The sequence below is a fragment of the Anser brachyrhynchus genome (assembly GCF_964034855.1).
Source record: "Anser brachyrhynchus genome assembly, chromosome: Z".
Classification (NCBI taxonomy): Eukaryota; Metazoa; Chordata; class Aves; order Anseriformes; family Anatidae; genus Anser; species Anser brachyrhynchus.
In genome coordinates, this window is record NC_137697.1 from 21,307,341 (window position 1) to 21,329,733 (window position 22,393).

The 22,393-nt window shown below is 36.8% G+C and overlaps 1 protein-coding gene across 10 annotated transcripts in view; it reads right to left on the reverse strand.

The window, feature by feature from the left end:
• SV2C (synaptic vesicle glycoprotein 2C) overlaps nucleotides 1–22,393 on the reverse strand; it is a 119,670-nt gene that overhangs the window by 88,528 nt on the left and 8,749 nt on the right. For 5 of the 10 annotated variants that reach the window (XM_080574705.1, XM_080574704.1, XM_080574712.1 and 2 more), the window contains one exon: nucleotides 1,780–2,471. In XM_080574705.1, the coding sequence (XP_080430831.1) occupies nucleotides 1,780–2,359 (580 nt within the window). In that variant the 5' untranslated portion in view covers nucleotides 2,360–2,471. Of the gene's footprint in view, nucleotides 1–1,779; nucleotides 2,472–3,087; nucleotides 4,904–6,025; nucleotides 6,900–8,615; nucleotides 8,710–22,393 lie in introns of those variants that run through there. The other 5 variants (XM_080574706.1, XM_080574708.1, XM_080574710.1 and 2 more) reach the window with 5 other exon arrangements.

The window sequence follows — 22,393 nt, forward strand, 5'->3', positions numbered from 1 at the left end:
GCCAAGTGCAAGGTCCTGCATCTGGGCAAGGGTAATCCCAAGCACCAATACAGGCTGGGTAGAGAATGGATTGAGAGTGGTGGGTGAGAACCTCACCATGAGACGGCAGTGTGCACTTGCAGCCTAGAAAGCCAACCATATCCTGGGCTGAATCAAAAGAAGTGTGGCCAGCAGGCTGAGGGAGGTGATTCTCCCCCTCTGCTCTTGTGAGACCCCACCTGGAGTCCTGCACCCAGCTCTGGGGCCCACAGCACAAGAAGGACACGGACGTATTAGAATGAATCCAGAGGAGGGCCACGAAAATGGTCAGGCATGTAGAACACCACTCCTAGGAAGACAGGCTGAAGGAGGTGGGGTTATTCAACCTGGAGAAGAGAAGGCTCCAGAGATAATTTATAACGACTTTAGCAGATGAGGCTTTGAGCAACCTGGTCTAGTGGGAGGTGTCCCTGCCCACGGCAGAGGGGTTGAAATTGGATGATCTTTAAGGTCCCTTCCAACCCAAACTATTCTATGATTCTAATACAATCAACTTTATTTAAACCAATAGAGCCAAATTGCAAATATGTCAGGAGTCCAATCTGACATGGGCTTAATTGCCTACCAGGAACGCTTCTGCCAGTTTGTGTTATTTAAAATTCTGAATCTGTTTTTTTACACAGTTGACATCTTAGGGTCCTTATAATTGATTGTGGGCCAAGAGGAGAGAAGTGGAGCTTAAGTTAAAATGACAGTGTTGCAAAAGAACCATGAACTGTAAAACTACCAGAAATGAACAGTATACCTGTTATAAGACAAAGATTCTTAAATTTTTTAGATGAAGGTCTTCTGTTCTGCAATAGCCTGGGCCCTTTCAGATCCAAATCCCTTGTATGATACATATATTTTATTTTCTGCCATGTCACAACCCCTACACTATTACCTCCCATTTTCCTAGGGTAACCACTTCTACCTTGTCTCTTCACTGTGCTGCCCCACGAAACCTTAGCTTTATCTGCCATACTGAGGCATACTCAGGAAGCACAAGCACAGACTGGCTTGCACTGCTGTTGCTCTCACCAAGGCCCAAAAGGCTGAATCAGTTTGCCTCTTCACTATGGCTTCAGAGAGAAGAGGCAACAGGATGAGATGCAGCCTTTCCCCACCAACCAACAAGACACAAAATGCATAACCTATGTGCAGCTTCAATCATTTGTCCCTCAGGCTTCTGTCTCCATGACTCAAAATAAACATAATACTTTTTGGAGGGCTAGAGGACAGTCACTGGGAGAAAAGAAGAAAAAGAGACAAAAGGGAGAAAAAAAGCTAGACAGCATTTTCCTTGGATTTCCTGCATTCCCTATATTGTATACCACCTCACCATTGGGAGCGCTCCCATACAGTTGTGTGTAATCTATTCTCTATTACACCTGCACAAATCTTTAAGAACTCTAGTAATTCACTGTTTGTGTTTTCTTTTTTCTTTTCTTTTTTTTTTTAATATAATACATCTGGATAACTACTCTTGTAAACAAGAAAAAAAAAACACCCTTCTGCTCTTAAATTTTATTGTGCAGTCTTCTGCCTCATGGATTTATTTATACATACTGACTGAAAAAGAAAACAACTATTTAAAAAATAAAATTATAAGCTTCATATTATCCATATTAATGTGATTTACATATTTATATTCAATACAAAATATTTGTATATAAGCATTAACATTAACATAATTCATATTTAGGCATACTGTAAGTGACAGTTGTAATAGCACAAACACAGAGCAAAGGTTTCACTCACCAAGCCATCCTGATCCAGAATTGGGTATGCACATATCTGTTTCAGCACTGGGTAACACAAATCCAACCACAAAAACTTCAACCCCATCAGCCATTAGGGCCATTCCCAAAACAAAGAAGAGTGCCCACTGAAATCGACCATGGCCGCATTCTTGTATTATCAGTTCATACTGCTGTGCTAGCTCTTCTTCATCAGCTTTCCTCTCTGTTTCCAGTTCACGACGATCCTTATATTCATCATGCATAGACTGCCCTAAGGCCACCATGCCATCCTTGCCCTGCCCCATGTTGGGGATTCCTTGATATTCCCCTTCATAAATTTCATCATCTTCATCATGTCCTTCGGTTGCTTCACTTGACCCTTCATCATCATTAGCTTCTATGCCATAATTTCCTCCTTGAACATAATAATCATCATCATCTTCCTCATCCTGGAATCGGTTGTAGGACCTCTGTGTGTAGCCGTCCTGAGCTTTGTCAACAGCTTTATTCATTTTTTTCACTGCTTGTCTCTTCACCTCTTTAGCAATATCTTTTGCCCCTTTCACTAAAGAAGTCCTATCTTTGTATGATTCCTCCATCTTGTATCAAAGAAAGACTGCTGTTCTACTGGAGAGACACCTGTCAAACACTGTTTGGAAAATCTATTGCGCGCTGGACATCAGCAGAAAATGTGAAGCTGTAATATGCTACCTGAAAAATATGAGACAAAAAAAAAAAAAAAAAAGTTTATACTTTGCTTCTTTTCATGTTCTTCTTCACACTGGACACCACAGTTCAGGGTTTTAACTACAAAAACATACAAATATACCATGTTTTCAAAATAAAATTTATTACATTTTAGTTTTTCAGCGGATACTGGGTTTTGTCAGGAATGAAAACAAGCAGTTTCATGAGTCATACTTCACATTGACTCTGTCTCCACTATCCTTCCCCATTTGAGCTCACTGCTATATAATAAAAGGCTAAAAATATCAGCTTTTCTCTCAGTGAGTTGCTATAAAGTCTCAGTAATACACCCAGTATCCCAAAGTTGACTGAACATGGCCAATGCATTCACACTGAGCAATACTTAACGTTATTGGTGTAGCCTCACTCTACAGTAAGGGAGATGCAAGGAGATAGGTACATTGAAGTGGTGGCTTTTTCACACTTTGGCAATTTCCAATCTCTAAATCATGCACAGACCCATCCCACTCTCCCATGTCCATAGTGAGAGGCAGTTTGAAACAATTATATATCCTCAGCTAATACACCCAATAGTGTTAGTCCAGCATAAACTCATGCCAATCTACCCGTGTGAAAGCACCAGGATGTTGGTGTGACCAGGATGTCCTGGTCACCCTTCCTGCTCCCCTGCTGTAGCTTTCCATCTCTTCCCCCGTGTCAGCATTTGTGATCCTGCAGCTATAAGAAGAGAAACAGAAGCAGCCTCCTTACTTGACTGAAGATGTAACCATTTCCTTTTTTCTGCTCAGACCTCAGGCGTATCAGCAAAGCTATTTGGCTCTTCACACATCTGTACAATCACTAGGGGGCTGCACAATTGCTAAGGGTAGTAGAAAGAAATGGTGGCAGTGTGCAAGCAGAGATAGGGAAGAAATACAGACTCCTTCTTTGGCAAAGGTCCATAGTTAGAACAGCTGAAATTGGTTACAGAACTGCACCATTATTCATGTGTTTGAGGGAAGGGGAGGATGAATCTGGGCACTGCAACAGGGATGCAGAAGCCTCACCTCTGGGAAAAAGCAGGCATGAATTTCTGTATGAATGGTTCCAGAAAAACACTGTTTCCAGCTTGGCAAAGGGGTTATTTTTAACTACGATCATTTTAATGATCCATTTTCCAACATAACCTCAAAAAAAGCTGCAGCTGTAATACTAAGCAGGCAGTGGGATGTAAAACAGGAGTAAGAATAAATGGCTGCAGATTTCTGAAGAAAATCCTATTCCTCTTGAGGTATTGTGGATCTGTACTTTGAGCTCCATGAGAGCCTTGAGAAGCTGACATTTTTTCATTCAGTTGCAAACACTGTCCCCAGAAGCATATTTCAGACATTAGTTTTCAGACTAATATTGTTTTGCATACTGCATCACATAAACTAAGGGTGTGGTGTCCTTTTGTTAAAAGAAAACCAACCTGAAACACCACACAAACATGCAGGTAATATATTTTAAGAAGCCAAAAGATATTTCCCTAGCTTTTTTTTTTTTTTTTTTTTTTGTTTAACAATGACTCTAGAAATTCACCTATGGTAGATAATGTCTTTATTTTCAGTTTCTTCCTCTAGATTAATTTCAAACACTGTGAATGTTTGTCAAAGAAATCAGGTGTGGTGGTACTATTCAACTCTTCAAAGCAAACTGAAACATTTACTGGGAGAGAAATGCAGCCTTAAAGAAAAAACACTAAGTAATATTCACAACTGAAAACTGTAGCCTGCTTTTAGGTACATGATGATCCTTCTAAGTAGGTCATCTCACTGAATTGTCTATGCTAAGGCAATTTCTCTAATTGCAGCTTTTCAGTTTTCAAGGTGCTCCTTGGATGTCACTGTCAGTAATGAATTAGACATCTCATCCTATGTGTGGACTGCAGTATCTACTAGCTGTTATTGAACATTCAATGCATAAAAACATTCACTGAGTCTGTTGTAGCCTTCCACAGATACCACCAAGAATTTGATGAGTTCCTAATAGCTTCCGAGTATGAATGACTACAAAGTGTTACTAGATTGTTTTGGTCATTTTATATTATTTTAGGTTGTGCAGGCATAGTATATTTAATGTAAACTCTGAACTGCTCTGATTCTTAGATTTTTTTTTCAGTAGTTACAGGCTTCTTTTAAAGATTTTTAGTTGATATTGATATTGACAAATTCAATTTTACTGTAGAGTCTGTCTATGGAGGGAAAACAGTTTAAGAATATTCAATAAAAGTAAAGTGCAAATGCCAACACTGGCAAAACAGTGATTGCACTTCTACAGTACACCAACCTCACGAGTTCAGCACACTACACTCTGAAAACACAAATCTTCAAAAGTAGTTGAGCTTATTCTGTAGTTTACAATTGACCAGGTATGTCAATAAGAATTTATACCTGTTCAAACTCATTAACAGCCTAACTCTACCAGCTAAAAAATCTATACATAGACTAAATCAAATTTCTACCTAGACAGACAGAAAAGACATACTGAGTATAAGAAGCAAAATTTCTATTTTATCGTTCCAGCTTTCAAAGCAGCATATCTTGTTGGAACACTATTCTTTTAAACAATTTTGCTTTCTCAAGGAACTGAAATCCCTACCTTAAGGGCGAGAAGTATATAGAGAAATTATTTATAGATCATGCATGATAACTCCCCACTTTTTTAATTATGTCAGACAGATTGATTACAAATAACCATCTGGAAAGTCTGAAAGAGTGAGGATTAACAACTATCTGATAGCATAAAGCAGCTAAATCATATCTGAGAGCCTAGACACTCTTGTCAGTATGAACTATCTTACCCAACAAGACAGCATGCTTTAACTGAAGACAACATTCCAATTCAAATCCTTTAATTCTAATAATAATGATAATGTTTCTTAGGAAAACAGTGGTTTCAAGTAATACTAGCAAATATTTTTGTCAAAACATTCAAAGATGCATACACAAACAAAACAAATTATTTGGTTGCTTTATTTTTTTCCATTCTATTTTCATTCTATTATATTCATTATGTGGTATGGTTACCAGTTGGTACTTATTGTGCTACATCCAATATCAAAAGCTGGACATTCCAAACTAAATCACAAAGATCCCATGAAGATGTAAATCTAGGAGATATCAGAAACACTGTTCCCACAAAGACTTGCATCTTTGCTTAACATAAGCCCTGAGAAAACACATTGAAGACCCTTATTTTGGGGGTTACTAATATCACATAATATTAGCTATATGCACATCTTCACATAATAAATTATCAGAACAGAACTGGAAGACACACTCAAATGGAGCTACAGCATTTAGCATACGTTTTGGGACCTAGTGTAGCACCTGCCCTATGTTTATTTTGATTTTGTGATTCTTTTTCAAAGAAAAATAAAATATTTTAAATATTTCATATTTAAATTGGAAATTTAAAGACTTTTTAATTTTAGCCAACATTTTGCTTTGGGTTTGATTTCTGCTTTTTCCAACCTTCATTTTTAATTGTTTATAACCTTTGCATGGATACAAGCATTTTGTCTCTTTTGACTTTACCTGTTGTTGCAAGTTAGTCTTCATCTGAAGATTTAATCTTCTGTTAGATCATGATCACTTCCAGTTATACTACTACATTCTGATGGGTCAAATGATTTTATATCCAGGTGAAAAAGTACCTGAACTATATAAATACACAAACAGAAGATCCTGTTTTCTTGCATGTGTTTTTAGCTATAAAAATAGATACCAATAAACAAATAAATAAATAAAAACAGAAACATATTACATATTGCTATGTGATAGCAAAGAACAATGGTATTAAAATTTTACTGAAGTTCTCCAAAAATTCTCACTTGGTACAGTTCAAATCTGACAAAGTATGCAATCCTACAAGCTACCAATGACCTGAGACATATGCAGAAATGCAACCTATCTTTGAATTTATGGACATACCTAAGGACCTCCTCCCCATCTGTCCACATGGGAAACTGTCTCAGAAAAGCTGTTCTTTCATTAGTAGTACTTATTTCAGTATGCTCAAATAAAGAATAGAAACCTCAATTTCAATACATCAATAGGCACAAAAGCTGGTGATAATGGGATTCTTTTCAGATGACAGTTGATTAAAAGACTGACATCTATAGTCTTAGCAAACGTTCTTCCCCTCTTCCAGCATTAACAAGACACACACTGAGGCTGTGCCTCCTTTATCTTGGGCTGCTGTTTCCAAAACAGTCTAAATCATAGTGTGCTTGCACCTCCATTGTTCTCCATGATCTCACTGTTTGTCCTGTACCACCACTTTTCACTATTCATCCTGAGTGCGTCTACAAAACACATACATAAGGTAAGCCTGGCAATTCAACACTCTGACACGTATCAATGACCATGAGCTCTGCAGAGATGGAGGTTCCATGATATACTTCTGTCCCTCCGTTACTATTTTATTCCTTTCGTTGCCTACTAAACAATTGAAGATAACCGGTTCTCTGTCAGCTTTATATGTGCTGTCTGCCCAAGTTCTCTTAAACTCTTTAAATAAATTTCCTAATTAGAACAAAAGCAGAGGAATTGTTTTTAACTTGTTTTTACTTTTAATTCGGGGATCTCTAGCAGAAAAAATAAAGGAGTGTTCTTTCCTGAAAGCTTGTCGATTCTTTCTGTTTACATCAACCATTAACAGAAAATAATATCTTTAAGTGCCTCTTAGCATCCTAGAGTACCACCAAAAAAAATAAAAAAATATAATAATTATTTTCTCATAGTACTTTTGATCACAGGTCTAATTATTCTTCACTTATAGATGGCACATAAGTACAGAAACAAGATCTGCAAAATCTCTGCATAAAACAGTATATATTGAGTCAGCTAATATTAGTGGCACAACAGGATTGGGCAGAACATATAAAACTGAAAACGAAAAAGTCTATCCAACAAAAATCATAGAATCATTAAGGTTGGAAAAGACCTTCAAGATCATCTGGTCCAACCATCACCCTACCACCAATATCACCCACTAAATCATGTCCCTAAGCACCACATCCAACCTTTCCTTAAACACCCCCAGGGACAGTAACTCTACCACCCCCTAGGGAAACCCTTTCCAGTGCCTGACTACTCTTTCTGAGAAGAAATGCCTCCTAATTTCCAACCTAAACCTCCCCTGCTGCAACTTGAAGCCATTCCCTCTAGTCCTATCACTGGTTACCTGTGAGAAGAGGCTGACTCCCAGCTCCCCCCACCTTCCTTTCAGGTAGTTGTAGAGAGCAATAAAGTCTCCCCTGAGCCTCCTCTTCTCCGGACTAAACAACCCCAGTTCCCTCAGCCACTCCCCACAGGACTTGAGTTCCAGGCCCTTCACTAGCTTTGTAGCCCTTTGCTGGACGTGCTCCAAGGCCTTGATGTCCTTCTTGTACTAAGGGGCCCAAAGCTGAACACAGTACTCGAGGTGTGGCCTCACCAGAGCTGAGTACAGGGGGACGATCACCTCCTGGTCCTGCTGGCTACACTATGCCTGATACAAGCCAGGATGCTGTTGCACACCTGGGCACACTGCCGCCTCATGTTCAGGCAAGCTTCGACCAACACCCCCAGATCCTTTTCCTCTGCACAGCTTTCCAGCCACTCTGCCTCAAGCCTGTAGCACTGCATGGGGTTGTTTTAACCAAAGAGCAGGACCCAGCATTTAGCCCTGTTGAACCTCATCCCATTGGCCCCTGCCCATAGATCCAACCTGTCCAGGTCCCTCTGCAGGGCATTCCTACCCTCCGGCAGATCGACGCTTCCCCCCCAACCTGGTGTCATCTACAAACTTACTGAGGGTGTACTCAATTCCCTCATCCAAGTCATTAATAAAGATATTAAAAAGGATTGGCCCCAACACCAACCCCTGGGGAACACCACTGGTGACTGGTCGATGGCTGGATTTCACTCCGTTCACCACAGAACTCTAGGAGATTTTGTCCAAGGCCTTGCTGAAGTCTAGGTAGACTACATCAACAGCCTTTCCCTTACCAGGATCAAACTGAATCATCTGTTCATAAATCATAAAACAAACAAACAAAACAGTAATATCGGAATATTGTAAAAAATGAATTTTTAAACAAAGTGAGCCAGAGTAGAAAATTATAGGTACATGTTTTACTACCAGTTTAGGAGGTGGTCCACTCTTCACTTTATACTTGTTCTGAGTACTCCTCCCTGCATTATTTCAATGTTCTAAACGTGTTTCAAAGACCATCCTGAAAAATGCCAGAATGCAGAAAACAGTTTTATGAGCACCACCATCTTTTTAAATAGTGACATAAATATGTGTAATTCAGCTGGCTGTCATTAAGTATACTCAGGCTTCTAAACCCCTCTGCTCAACATTTTTATCTAAGGTAAGAGTCTGGATTTAGGATTCATCTATGGTCCTCCCTCACTTATTAAGCTGTTTTTATTCTCTCTTTTCACATACAACCATTTTCTTCATTATTGACAGCAAAGGAAGATCTTATCTGCTCTTTCATTGTAATACCAACCCATCTAACTCCTTAAAAGTAGTTCATTTCAATGCCTTCCCCCAATAGTAATACTAGGCAATAAAATGAATAACAAATGAAAATTAAATATATATGTATATATAAATTAAAATTACAACATTGAAATTGTAAAGACCATGTAGTGGAGTGATACTTCCCTTTTTATTTTTATTTTTAAATAAAAATCTGATCTTCCTAGGAAAAGCCATCTGAGCAAAAACAGAACATACTTTGAAATGTATTGGTATCTTTTACACAGTAAATAATAACACAAAAAATAACATACAAAGAAAAAAAAGTTTAATCTTTTTCTCTCCCTTTTTTTTTTTTTAATCTAACGTTAATTACTTGCTTTCCTGATTTGCCTTATTGTACTTGAGTACCAGAGTTCTAATTGCTTTTTATTGGTTCTGCAATCACAATCCGTCTCCTTGCAGGAGATAATACTTATTGTTTTCACATGGAAAGCACTGAAAATTTAGTTCTCATGAAATGGGTGACTGCAGGCAAAGCAGAACCTTAGGAACACTCTTCCAACACTGTTGTTTTAATCTGCTTTGTAAGCACTCTTCCTGTTCTTGTGATCCTCTTAACTGAGCATTTCCAGGATCTGTGTTGGGTGGTGGTTACTAAAATGCATGGGCTTGTTCAGTGTGTTGACAAGAATCAAGCAAGGGGAAACTTAAGCCACACTGGATGACATAAACCACATTTCTTCAGTGACAGCTAATGAAGTTGCACATTGTACCATAGTACTTGAAATGATTATTCAAACCTTGGGAAAAGTGGCGTTTCATTATTTTCAAAATTTTATTTTAAACAAGCATATTTAAATATAATTTTGCACTTCTCAGACTTCTGCAGTTAAAGAAAATTTTATTTCCCACTGGAGCCAAGAGTTATCTTTCTTCTCATACCTCTCTTGAAAATTCATTTTCTTAATTCGTGCATGCACATCCCATAATTTTTGTCATTTTCAGGTGTCAGAACCAAGTGAAAACAATCACCCTGCATTTCAGTAGAGAATGGAGAGGAAATAGCAAAAAGCTAGTGTACAAACTGAGTTCTGGGATTGGCCCTGGAACAGTTATTTACATTTCAGGAGAAAATACAAGGTCACAGTGTTAACTTCCACTGGGAAAAACATTTTGAAAAGAGTTAGCCTTGTGTGTCCCTATGCAGGGGCGCATAGTCCCTGAGATGGACAAGTCTGAGCTCCCAGACTGCCCTCACTTCTGAGCTAATACTATCTGTCAGTTCCATCCATCTCTGTTGCTTGTCCTCATGTTGTCCTTCTCCCTGGGAATCAGCTGTTGCTGCCACTAAACCGTAATAAGAGGGTAATGCATCCTTGGCATAATGTTAATTAATATTTTAACACCTTGCTTTTCTAACCTTTCCAGATATTTTGCCACTCTCTCAAACTGCATATTCTTTTTCATCTTTATTATTGTGTGTTACTTTTTATAGTTTGTAACAGAATATAAAAAGTTGGAAAATAAAATCCTTTTTATGATTTCATAATTCTCATTTCTTGAATATTTTATTTTGCCATATTTTCATCATGGAAGTTACTGAACTTGCTACTTCAATTTTATTTCTCTTTCCCAAGCTCAACTTCAGATTGATGCTAGTTCTGAGAGTCCTGGCTGTGCACATTAACCTGCTCCCCTTGAATGAAAGGTGTTTGCATTGTCTCTGCTTGGGGAAAAAAAAAAAAATGTGACAAGCTCTATATATAGTTTTCTGTGATTGAAAGCCCATTTCTTTATTGGTATTCATCCAGTATTCTTGCCAAAATATCTCTTAAAAACAGACAAATAATAAAAGCAAGAATGACATACTAAGCTTCTCTGGTGGGATACTGCTTCACTGCTTCAGCTGTGGGAATCTGAGGAGAAACTGAGCATTCATCAATTTGACCTAAATAATGAGAGGGAAAAAGAGGAAGATTTCCCAGTGTATAGTAAAATTAAATGAGCCTGGATGAAGAGGACGAAATGCTACAGTGAATCTAGGGAAAAAAAAAAAAAAAAAAAAAGCCGTCATACATATATATGTACAGATATGTATATCTCTCTTAATAAATACATATATATATATATTATGTGTAGGTAGCATACACATACCAAGAGGTCACAAAGCCTAAAGGATTAGCCAAAACTGGTTAAACAACCATTGTCCTTATAAGAAAATGAAAACAATCTTCAGTTTTTATATTAATTTCGTCTTGGAGAGGTATTTGGAAATGAATCAGATCTGAAGAGTAATTAAATATATATCAGGTATTTGTCACTCCCCTGCCACATGTCTTTGACTAGCAATATTATTAGGATTTTGCTGTAGTTCAAAAGATTGATCTCTGGTGATTTCACTTTGGTTGAACATACCTGCTATTTTAGCTCTGTTTCCAAAAGCAAAATTAGATGGCATATAGCCTCTAGTATAACATAACATAGCTGTTAGGATATACATGGTATATAGTATATAACAAATGCTTTAGACTATAAATGTTCAGAAACACAAGAATTTACTTTTAGACAAATCTTAGACAAACTAATTAATCAAATGGAGAATACTTAATCATTTATTTTCTCTTTCTTGCTTTGAAGTAGTGACAACTGAGAGTAGAGACAGAAAAGTTGGGTCGCTTGCTCTACTTGACATGGGTCACAATATGTCTTAAAATGAATATGTGTTGTTTTCCCCCATTTCTCTTTGAATTGTAGATTATTTCTTCCTTGTGTTATTCTGTAAACCTACTGACAGTATACAATTCCAAATCAAAATTAAAACAGTAAGCTACCTACCTATGGAGGAAAAATCTGAAAACATCAGGCACAGATCATTATGCAAAAAAAGGCAATAGCACAGTTGGTAAGAAGTGTACTTGCACATAAAAAGTAACAATGACTTTCAGAGCCTGTGACATGGTGATTCATCAATATGGGAAATCGGCTATAATCAGGAATGACAGGAAGAACATTCATAGAGGACTGTAATGAAAAAAAGGCTGATAATATACAGTTAACAGGTACCTTGGCAAAATGCATTTTTAGTGCTTTCAAAATACATTTTTAAATAGCTTTTTTTTTCCTGTATATTTGAGTATGAATTCAATTTCAAAGATTTGTATACTTTGATTTTAAATCTGAAATAATTAAAAGTTGATAATGTCTTAACATGTCTGGTCATCTCATTCATCATTTTCATACCATTTTTAATAGTAATTCTAACGTTAATGGGAGCATTACAGACTGTTATCTTACTTGCTAAGACTCTTAGATCTAAAACAGCAAGTATACCTCAAAGAAAGGAAGGAGATTACTGAACAGATTATTTTATTTAAAAAATAGCTTGCATGCCTAAGTTCTTCCCAAACATTTTTGTGCAAGTACAAGCACGACTGCTAAATTTCTTCTGCAAAGTAATTTGGTTTCACACCCACCTTAGTTTTCCTCCGTTTCTTTTAAATAATAAGGTACTTTGTAAATTCTTTGGTTGAAAAACCTATACTGTACATATTCTAAATAATGTACACTAACCTTTCATATTTCATCTTGTTCATTTCAGGGTTTTCCTAGGACTGTTTCCTGTATTTTGGCTGGCTACTCTGTCACATGCAGTGTTTTTACTGTGATATCTTAAGCTGATATACAAATGGCAAAAAATAAAAAATTACACAGAAAACATCATTGATGTATGTCAAACAAACACAGAAAGAAATTAACCAGCAGACTGACTGGAAGGAGTTAACAATATTATTCCCAAAGCAAAAGCTTTGGGAATTCAAGACAAGTAATGGCAACATTACTGGATGTGATTAGTTTGTTTCATAATGCAAAGTAAAATATAAAAGCATCAGTCATTTTTAAATTTGATTCCAATGTCTGCAAACTATCTGTATTACTTGTACTGTCAGCAAATCTCTGCATAAAGGATTTAACTGCTCTGGTGGAAAACATTTGTAAACTACCATAAATGACACAGGTATTGCAAGCATAAACTAACAAGAAAGCATGCTGTTCCCCAAAATGTTTAATTCTCACTATTCACAGCATACTACATATTAGTAGTCGTTCTGGGAAGTGACTACATGTGTAATAAACATTAAAAAAATATGTAAGAAAGGAAAACCGATGAAAGTATATCGACACAAAGCAGAAGATGCATCTATTGTTTTTCTGTTTGAGTAAATTAAGCTCTCTCCAGACAGACCAACAGTTAGCTTCCTGTTCCTTCAACACTTTATTTTTAAAGGTAAACACGGAACACTGTAAATAAAAAACATTTAAAGACACTTCTAAAAGATCAGACTGAGACTTAGGAAGTTTCTTTCTAAGGTCATTATCAGAAAACCCTTGTGATGAAAAGAACATTTTTCAAAAAGTTACCTTTAGCCTGTGAGCTAACGAAAACCAGTAAATTCTGTACTAAAAGCCCAGGACTGCAGTAACTTATCCCTCTGCTTCAGATGCACTTCAGATATTAAAGATTATGGAAAGTGCTATCCAAATAATGTGGTAGTTCAGTTGCATTCAAAAAAAGTGATTTCATACAGTCATAAAATTTTACCTCTCCCTGGGGGAAAATGTAACAGTTTCAGGTGGAAAATCTTTTACAATTAAGTCTGACTCATTGGCTTCCTGGTCCTAACCTTCAGACAGGAAATAACAAGTTTTCTATAACATTGACAAAAAAAAGTGCTGCTACTAAAAATCCATTCCCATAATTTTAAGCTGCACTGATTTGTAATTATACAAATTGTTTACGTTATTTCAGTCCACTCTGGAAAACAAAGACTTCCTAAAGATTCTGATGAACTCAGATTTTAGCCACATTCAAAATGGATCATCTTCTACGAACATGGTTAATTAGGTCTCTTCAGTTAGTTAACCTGAACCACACTGTTATTGCAAGTTACACAGTACAAGTGCACATGCAATATTTCATCAACTACAAGAAAAAAAAAAAAGTCCTATAGTAAATAGTTAATCTAACTGGTTGCAGATGTAGAGCTTCCATTAACTCACAGATTTAATATTTTAGAGCTTGTATTTTATATCCCTACCTAGTTCACTAAACATCATAAGCCTTCATTTTGTAGTCTTGATTATGGGTCAGAAGTGAGCATAGAAAGAGCAAAATAAAGGACTGAGGAACACACTCTATACTGGCAAGGCAGTAGCCCCTAGCTTTCCAGATTCTGCAACCTAGACCTCTGTTAAAACAGGATCTATCCGCATCTTAGAGTGCATTATGTAATCAGAACTCTACCTCAGTGTGGCTTTCTCCCCTTGGGTAGAATACGTAGGGGTGGACAGTACAATTGAACAAACACAGTGCTCTGTCGCTTAAAGCATAGAGTAGGCAGAAAATGAAGGTAGAAGAGCTGGTGAATATTTTTTTTCAATTTCATTAAGTTTCCTTCAGTTTATTTGGAAAGTAGACTGGTTGCCAACCTGAAAAAATTTCTGTTCCCTGTGTTTAACTTTTCACAACAACAAGGTGTGGTGAGCTGAAGCATCTCAGAAATAAATTTTGCCATGTGGAACCATTTTTATTTTATTTTAAAGCACTATGACACCTGACATTTTTCTGTGTGTGCTTTAAAGGCATGTGCAGCACTTCGATCACTGAGATCTTCAATATTCTCACTTACTCCTATCCTAATTCTTAGTCTGGTTCTTGAAATACTTGATACCCAAAACTAAAGCTGACCATCTTCCTGCAGTTTACCTACTTTGAAATTGGTTTTCCTTCTTCTGACTGAGAGTTTTAATTGACTAGGTCATATAAATTGGCAGAGTCCTGAGTGCCCCAATAGGCCTTAGTGACCCCGAGCAGCCTCACCTGGGACTTCCCACACACTCATTCACAACCTCTGCCATGTGCTCAGGAGCATTCAGACCGGGGCACCCCAACTATGCCTGAGCTACGGTGGACGTTGCCTTTCTTCTGTACCCTGCTAATCCTGAATTGCAGACTGGACTTCTTTGGCAGATCTTGGACGTAACACCACTTCATCTTGTGTAGCAGGCACCAGCCTGTTGATGGGAAACTGTTGTTCTCACCACCTCTCCTTACCCTGCTCAGGCACTGTCTCCCATCAGTCATGGTGCTTCCCAGCCTGACCTTTGGTCCCCTTAGGCTTAGGCCTCCTGTTTATTCCTGGAGCAGCCTCATGGTTCCTGCTCCTTGGTAGCTGTCACAAACACTGAAGCCTGAGTTTAAATGGAGCTCTGGGATGATCAAGCAGACGTTGCCTCAGTGAGCAGTCTGGGTGAGACATGGGAGGGCAAACAAAGTCTTCTGGGGCACTCAGGGTTCCACACAGAGACTCAGAGTATGTGCCTGACTTGCAGACTACACTTTAGTCAGTCAAAGTTCACTAACAGCAAGTATTAATACTACTGACTGCGGGCAGAAATTCTCAACAAGGGATTCCATATCTCCCTGGGAAAATCTGTAGGCCTTTCTAAACCCCAGAAGATTGAAAACTATCATATACATACAGAAATTTATATTCGAATATATGATGTCTGAAGCTTCTTGTGACCAAAACGACCGTCTACAAAATCTCCAGTAACAACCAGATAAAGACAAACATTGGATAATAGGACAATATTTTTCATTAGTAATTGTTGATTATAGTTCTTATCAGAATGGCTAGTAGAAAGCTCACTTTTGGCATATGTAGCAAATCTAGTCTATAAACAGACTTTGCCTTAGTTCTCCTTTCTGGCAAGACATGGGGAACACACACTGCAATTTTTGCTGCCAAACTGCCAGTTTTAGCATCAAGCTTCTATTGTCTGTCTGTGATCTCATTCTTCTGCCACATAAAGCAGTAACACACTCCTCAAGTCTGAAAAGGCTGTTTGCAGGGAATGATAATGGTGAACATTTGGGACTGGATTAGAAGTAATTAAAATGCTCTCACTGAAGCCATTGGGATTTATACAGAATATGTACCACCTTTTATAGAGCTAATATCTTTAACATTTTACCAGGAACACATGCTAAAAACATGTGAGAAAAAAACAAAATTCTGCACAACTTTTAATATTAACTGGGATTATGAATTTGTAAATATTCATCCTTTTTAAATTATAAGTGAATACATAAGGAGAAAAACATCATTGAAAGGAAACTCTTGAAAGAACAGAAGGCTGAATGAACAATAACTCTGGGAAGCTGGTGCACTTGGGGACCATGGGTTTGATATCCTGTGCTGCCATACAACTAACTTATTAGAAATATTATCAAAGCACACAATATTCTATCACATATAGGGCAAGGGCAGGAAGGGTTGATGTCATAAGTCTTCAATTGGCTGAATCTTAGATTTGGATCACACTAAGAAAACCTATTAACATCATGGCTCTGTAGGGGGAGCAACATATATTAACATTGCCAATTGTTGAGACTGAATATATAAATTCTTCTCCTTTCTTAATTCCCCTTAAAAGGGATTCCATGAAAAGGAACTGGAATAAAAATGAGGAAAAAATTTTCTTTACAGAGGGAAAGATGAGCAATAGTTGCATAATATTAAAACAAAGCAAAACAAACAAAATTATAAAAGAAAAAACTTGCTCTCTAATATATGTGTTCCTTCTAAAAGTGTTTATTATAACAATGTGGACTGTAGTATCTTAGGCAGACAGAGAGGTAGACAGTCATTTTAATGATTCCCTTCTAATCCGCAAGATTCAGTATAAATAGATAAAACAAACATTTAGGAGAAAGAGTACACAGCAGGCTTGTTTACTTTTTCATGTTACCTCCATGGTTTTTTTTAAAAAATGGAGTATCAGTAGTATTTAGAGCACCTAATGTGCCTGACAGGAAAACAGAACACATTTCAAGAATACATGTTACAAAATAAAAACTGTCTGGTAATTTCCTGAAATCCATCCTCAGAGTGGTTCAATCCCTAAAACATATGCATTCCCCAAAGTTTTCTGAGCTTTTCACTAAGTTATTTTTATCTGTGCTAGATTTGCAGCCACAACGTTCTTGCTCTCTGACACCTCAAATGTGAAGAAGTCACCATCCTGGCTGAGCTGCAGTCTGAAGATATTTACTTTGAGTTTCTGTCTCCAACCCAATTAATTGCTATCCCTGTTTTGCACCTTCGCTTTTTAATGATATTGCCCTTGAATAAAACCAATACTGACTCAAGCTGTTACTCAAATATAGGACTGCCTAGAGGTACCATGCTCACTTTTGCTTTCAGTGTAACTAAAGACATTGCTACTATCAGTAAATCAGGGAAACAGTGCCACATCAATAATGTCCCCTGAATGCCACAGATAAGGTGGACAATCTCCTTATCAACACCTCAATTACGCACACTCTCAAAGCACATTGAAGTACCACTAGTCACATTTGGCAGGCTTATCTGACGTCTTCTCTAGCACTTGGGCTGCAAAGTATTTAAATGTTCCACATTACTAATACCAATGTGTTTCCATCTTTCTTCTTTTCAGGCTTGGCCTATTATTATCACTTTTCATATTCCAAAGAGACATTAAGACTCCCTCACTCACCCACTAGAGGGCACCTAGATGACTCATATCAATTTTTTGGATTCAAGGACAGAAAATGTTCCATACACTACCAGTGCCAGCTGACTAATAATGGAAATCGGTTTCCTGTTGCAAGCAGTACTCTTGCCTACTTCATGGCTGGGGGAGCATATACTCAATATTCTGCAGAGAGTATAAGAACAAACAATTCACCTGTGTTTGTACAGACACATAACTTTAATGTAGGCAAAATAAACAAATTAAGTCCCAGTAAAACACAGCAACCAAGCTCTAAAAGTCACTTTCCCTTTTTGGAAAGCAACAACAAAAACAATAAAACACACATACAAAAAGTAATCATATGTCATAAATGTTTAAATTTAATAAGCAAAGCAATTTAAAAAAAAATAAATTCTTGCTTCATCACCCAATTAGTTCTTGATTATAGCCTACAATTATCTTTTAAAAGCATCACATTTTGGTGGCCTCAGGATATACATCACATTGATTAAGTGCTCAGTTCCTTGAATGCATGTGTATTAGCCTCCATTGAAAAAAAATAAAATAAAAAATTTATAGTAATGCAGATTGTAGCGCTGGGTCAATACTCATTGCTTGCACCCTGAGAACAAGGGGCATTCCTGTAAAGGAAAGGCAGCTTTTAATTTAATTCAAAATTTCACAGGAATTTGAATCAGCATACTTTTTCTACCCACTGCATGTGCTCTTCGCCTCCTGACCTCCACATTTCAACAGCAAAATTCACAGCCATAGTATATAACTCTTCCACTCTGTGTTGTTACAGAACTACTAAACCAACAGGTAAGAGTGTTTTTTAGTTGTGCTTTTAACACTTGCCTGGATCTTTAAAAAAACTCTACATGTTTACAGAGCTGTTATGAAGCACATCCACAGTTCCCTTTGCATCAACCATACTCCAGTTATGCCATACAAATTCTTGGAAAGTTTTACTGATCTAAAAGGTTTCCTAATTAAAAATACACATTACTAAAGTATTAAAGATCAAAGGCAACACAGATTTTTTAGTTCAACTGTTTTAGATTATTAAATAAAATTGAGTTTAATACTTAAACAAATGCTGTGCGTTTCTGCCAGCGTGTTTCTTCACTGGGTGGATATTGCAGTTCTTTTCTGAAAGACCAAGATGGACTAAGCTCTAGAAGAGCCTAGAACAGTCAGTAAACATTTTATTCCTATCCCTACCAAAATAACACATATCCTTTAAAACATTAAGTGGGATATTAATACTTATCAGGTCATGCCCTTAAGCTATTCATGTGTCAGTGAATATACTGAGTAAAATTATTTTGGTGATTTCTATAACGAATACTTACTTTGAGAGAAGTCACAACACTGACAGATTGAAAGACTTTTTACAACAGTCTCTCAAATAATGGAAATAGCTTTCCTTCCTCTGGACTGTATAGCAGGGATTCACCAAACCCATTCATTACTATAAATACAAAAATTAGCAAACATTTGTTCTTCTCAGAGATGCCTAATTCCCCTGGAAGAAACATTTTCTCTATCCAGAGTGCTGTTCTACTTAATTACTTTGTACAGCTGGTCATAACAAGGAAACTTCTATGTTATGCTCCAAGAACATATGGAAGATAAATGTTTACTAAATGTTGAAAGAAAGAAAGAAAGAAAGAAAGAAAGAAAGAAAGAAAGAAAGAAAGAAAGAAAGAAAGAAAGAAAGAAAGAAAGAAAGAAAGAAAGAAAGAAAGAAAGAAAGAAAGAAAGAAAGAAAGAAAGAAAGAAAGAAAGAAAGAAAGAAAGAAAGAAAGAAAGAAAGAAAGAAAGAAAGAAAGAAAGAAAGAAAGAAAGAAAGAAAGAAAGAAAGAAAGAAAGAAAGAAAGAAAGAAAGAAAGAAAGAAAGAAAGAAAGAAAGAAAGAAAGAAAGAAAGAAAGAAGGAAAGAAAGAGAAAGAAAGAAAGAGGGAAGGAGGGAGGGAAGGAGGGAAGGAGTGGAGGTTAAACAGAAACCCTACCAGGTGCAAAGTTTGTCATCAGTATTACTAACGCTTATGTATCATCACTACAACAATCTTCACTGTATCTCAGATGGTAAGATTATCCAAGTACTGTATAGATGATATGTATCATTTATAAGTTATTACAAAGTCATAGAAAGCTTTCTGTGTCAGAGAAGGAGCATCACACAAGTGGCAATTCAGTTCTCCTTATAAAGAGAATAGAATTTGCCAAGATAGAGAAACAAATATGAGAAATAACCATTACTCAGAGGTGTTTTTTTTTGGTGTTTTTTTTTTTGTTTGTTTGTTTTATTAACTGCAATCCCAGAAAGGGATTTGAGCAAGATTTCCTGAAATTTCACAAATACTGAAAAGTCAAAGGTATGACTACCATAATATTTTCTAAAGTGACTGATAAGCCAAAAAAAGGCTTTGGTACAATAAAAGGCACCAACATGGGTTATTCTTGAATTGCTCCTTGGTCACTTCATTTAAAAGATATCTCAGAAAATGTTGAAGTTCTTCCATTTTCTAATCTAAATTATAATGCTGTTTTACAACAGAAATAAAGTGCAATGTGCAATTTTAAATGCTAAACAAAAGTGAACTGGAGGAGAATTTCTGGGAGTCTCACTATCTCTACAAAGTTAGTCAGTCCAAAATAAATCAGCACTCCAAATAAAACTGCCTGGAAGAGGTGTTGTGGTTTAACCAGGTGAGCAGCTAAGCACAACACAGGCATTCACTCACCCCTCATTCCTGCAGTGGGATGGGGGAGAGAATTGAAAAGAAAAAAAAAAAGTGCAAGAACACTTTAATCTCTGAGATAAAGACAGTTTAAAGAAGGGGTGGAAAAATTAGAGATGCAGAATACCATCAGCTTATCACCAGCTGACCAATGCCCAGTCGGTCTACAAGCAACAGAAGCCTCCCCAGCCAATTCCCTCCATTTTATGGTAGAGTGTGATGCCATATGGTTTGGGCCAGCTGTCCTGGCTGTGTCTCCCTCCCAGATCCTTGTACACCCCCAGCCTCATCACTGGCAGGGCAGCATGAGAAGCTGAGAAGTCCTTGACTTAGCATAAGCAACAACTCAGCAACAACTGAAACATCAGCGTGCTAGCAGCATTATTCTCATCCTAAGCACAGTGCTGTATGGATGCAAGGAAGAAAATTTACTCTATCCCAGCCAAAACCAGGGAAGGATGTGAGGTGTCCAATACCCTAGTGTTAGGGTTGTTTATAGACTAATAATGAATATCACGTTGGACACATCTTGGACAGTTGCTTTCTCCATGAACAGACAACTGCATGGCCAGAGAGCGAATAGCCAAGCCGTAACTCCAGCACATACTGTAGGAGATGTTTATGCTTTGTTGATTTTGATTTTAGTGATTAAGGTTCTCAAGGTAGGAGCATGTTTTACCGTTTCCACATAGGGCCAGATAAATCATGTTCTTTCACAAGGACTCATTCTAGCTGATTAACACCCATTTTATTTTATATCCAAACTATGTTTGGATGATTGGTATATTTATTTTTTCTGGCCTTGTAGTTTATCTGAGCAAACACAGAGAACAATGCTGATGCAATTGTCTTTTAATCTCTGTGTATTTGCTATTGTTTGGTTCAAGATGTTCAAGTACTGGTATCTTAATCAGAGACTCATTTGGTAGCTCAGAACACCAAAGAATGTATTATGAATGAAATATGTTTCACTTGCTGTCAGCCATAGGAACCGTCCCCTCTTTATGCAAATGTGGACATCTCAACTCATTTAAAAATTTGAATGTTGTACACTTACAAGAGGTGCATATTCTTTAAGTCAGAGTGATTTGACCTGATATTTTCATTTTTACACAGTAACGACATATAAAAAATGTACAAATCAAATGAAATTTCTTCTTTACACTGTGTACCCTTAAATTTAAAAAACAACTGTTATGCTACAAAACTTTTATTCTTTCGACTACTCACTCCGTGTAGTGATTATGCTATATGGAAAAGTGTTTGGTTTTTTTTTGAATTTTACCTAGAAATAGTCATATTATGCAAACAAAAGGAGTACCACCTCATAAATTCTAGTAAGGCCACATGAGACCATCATGACAAATGGGACAAAAGGTATGCCATCAATGAGAACAATATTCTATGATTCTATGATTCTGTTTTTAAAAACATTTGAAAGTGATTGCCAATATATCCCCTTTTTTTTTAATGCTTTCCTCCTATATTTACTTCAGATCTTTGTGAATGCAGAATGTTTCTAAATTACAAGATATCTGTGAAAATAGCTATATATGAAAAGTGCGCAAAGAATAAAATATACAGGAAAAGGTTTTTAATTCCTCTAAAATTCATTCTTCTTTTGGTCATTTTCAACTTTATTCTTTTAGATGTAATATACAAATACAAAAGGATAAAAAGGGACATATAGAAAACATATTGTTTCCTCTTTAAAACTGAAGGTATGCTTTCATAACCTTTATAAGTTTTTATAAATATAGACCCATAGACACGATGTGGTTTTTTATTATTTATTATTTATTGTACTGAGAAGCACATCTATCTGAGTTTTTCTGTGACTATTAACATGACAATATCTGCCATGGCTAATCATGTAAATTCTGTTTAAATGCAAGTTTAAAGTATCTCTTAGTATATGGAATATTAGGAGGATATACATTTTCTGGTCAAATGATTAATTCTCAAAGTAGTTAAGACATTATTTAGAATCAAAGAGAAAATAATTACTGGAGAAAAAGGATCATTAATTTATATAGCTCTTTTTATCCAACAAAATCTCTATACTGACAGATTCTGAGCAAAACTCACACAGAATGCCATTTTGTTCAGCTCGCTGGAATTT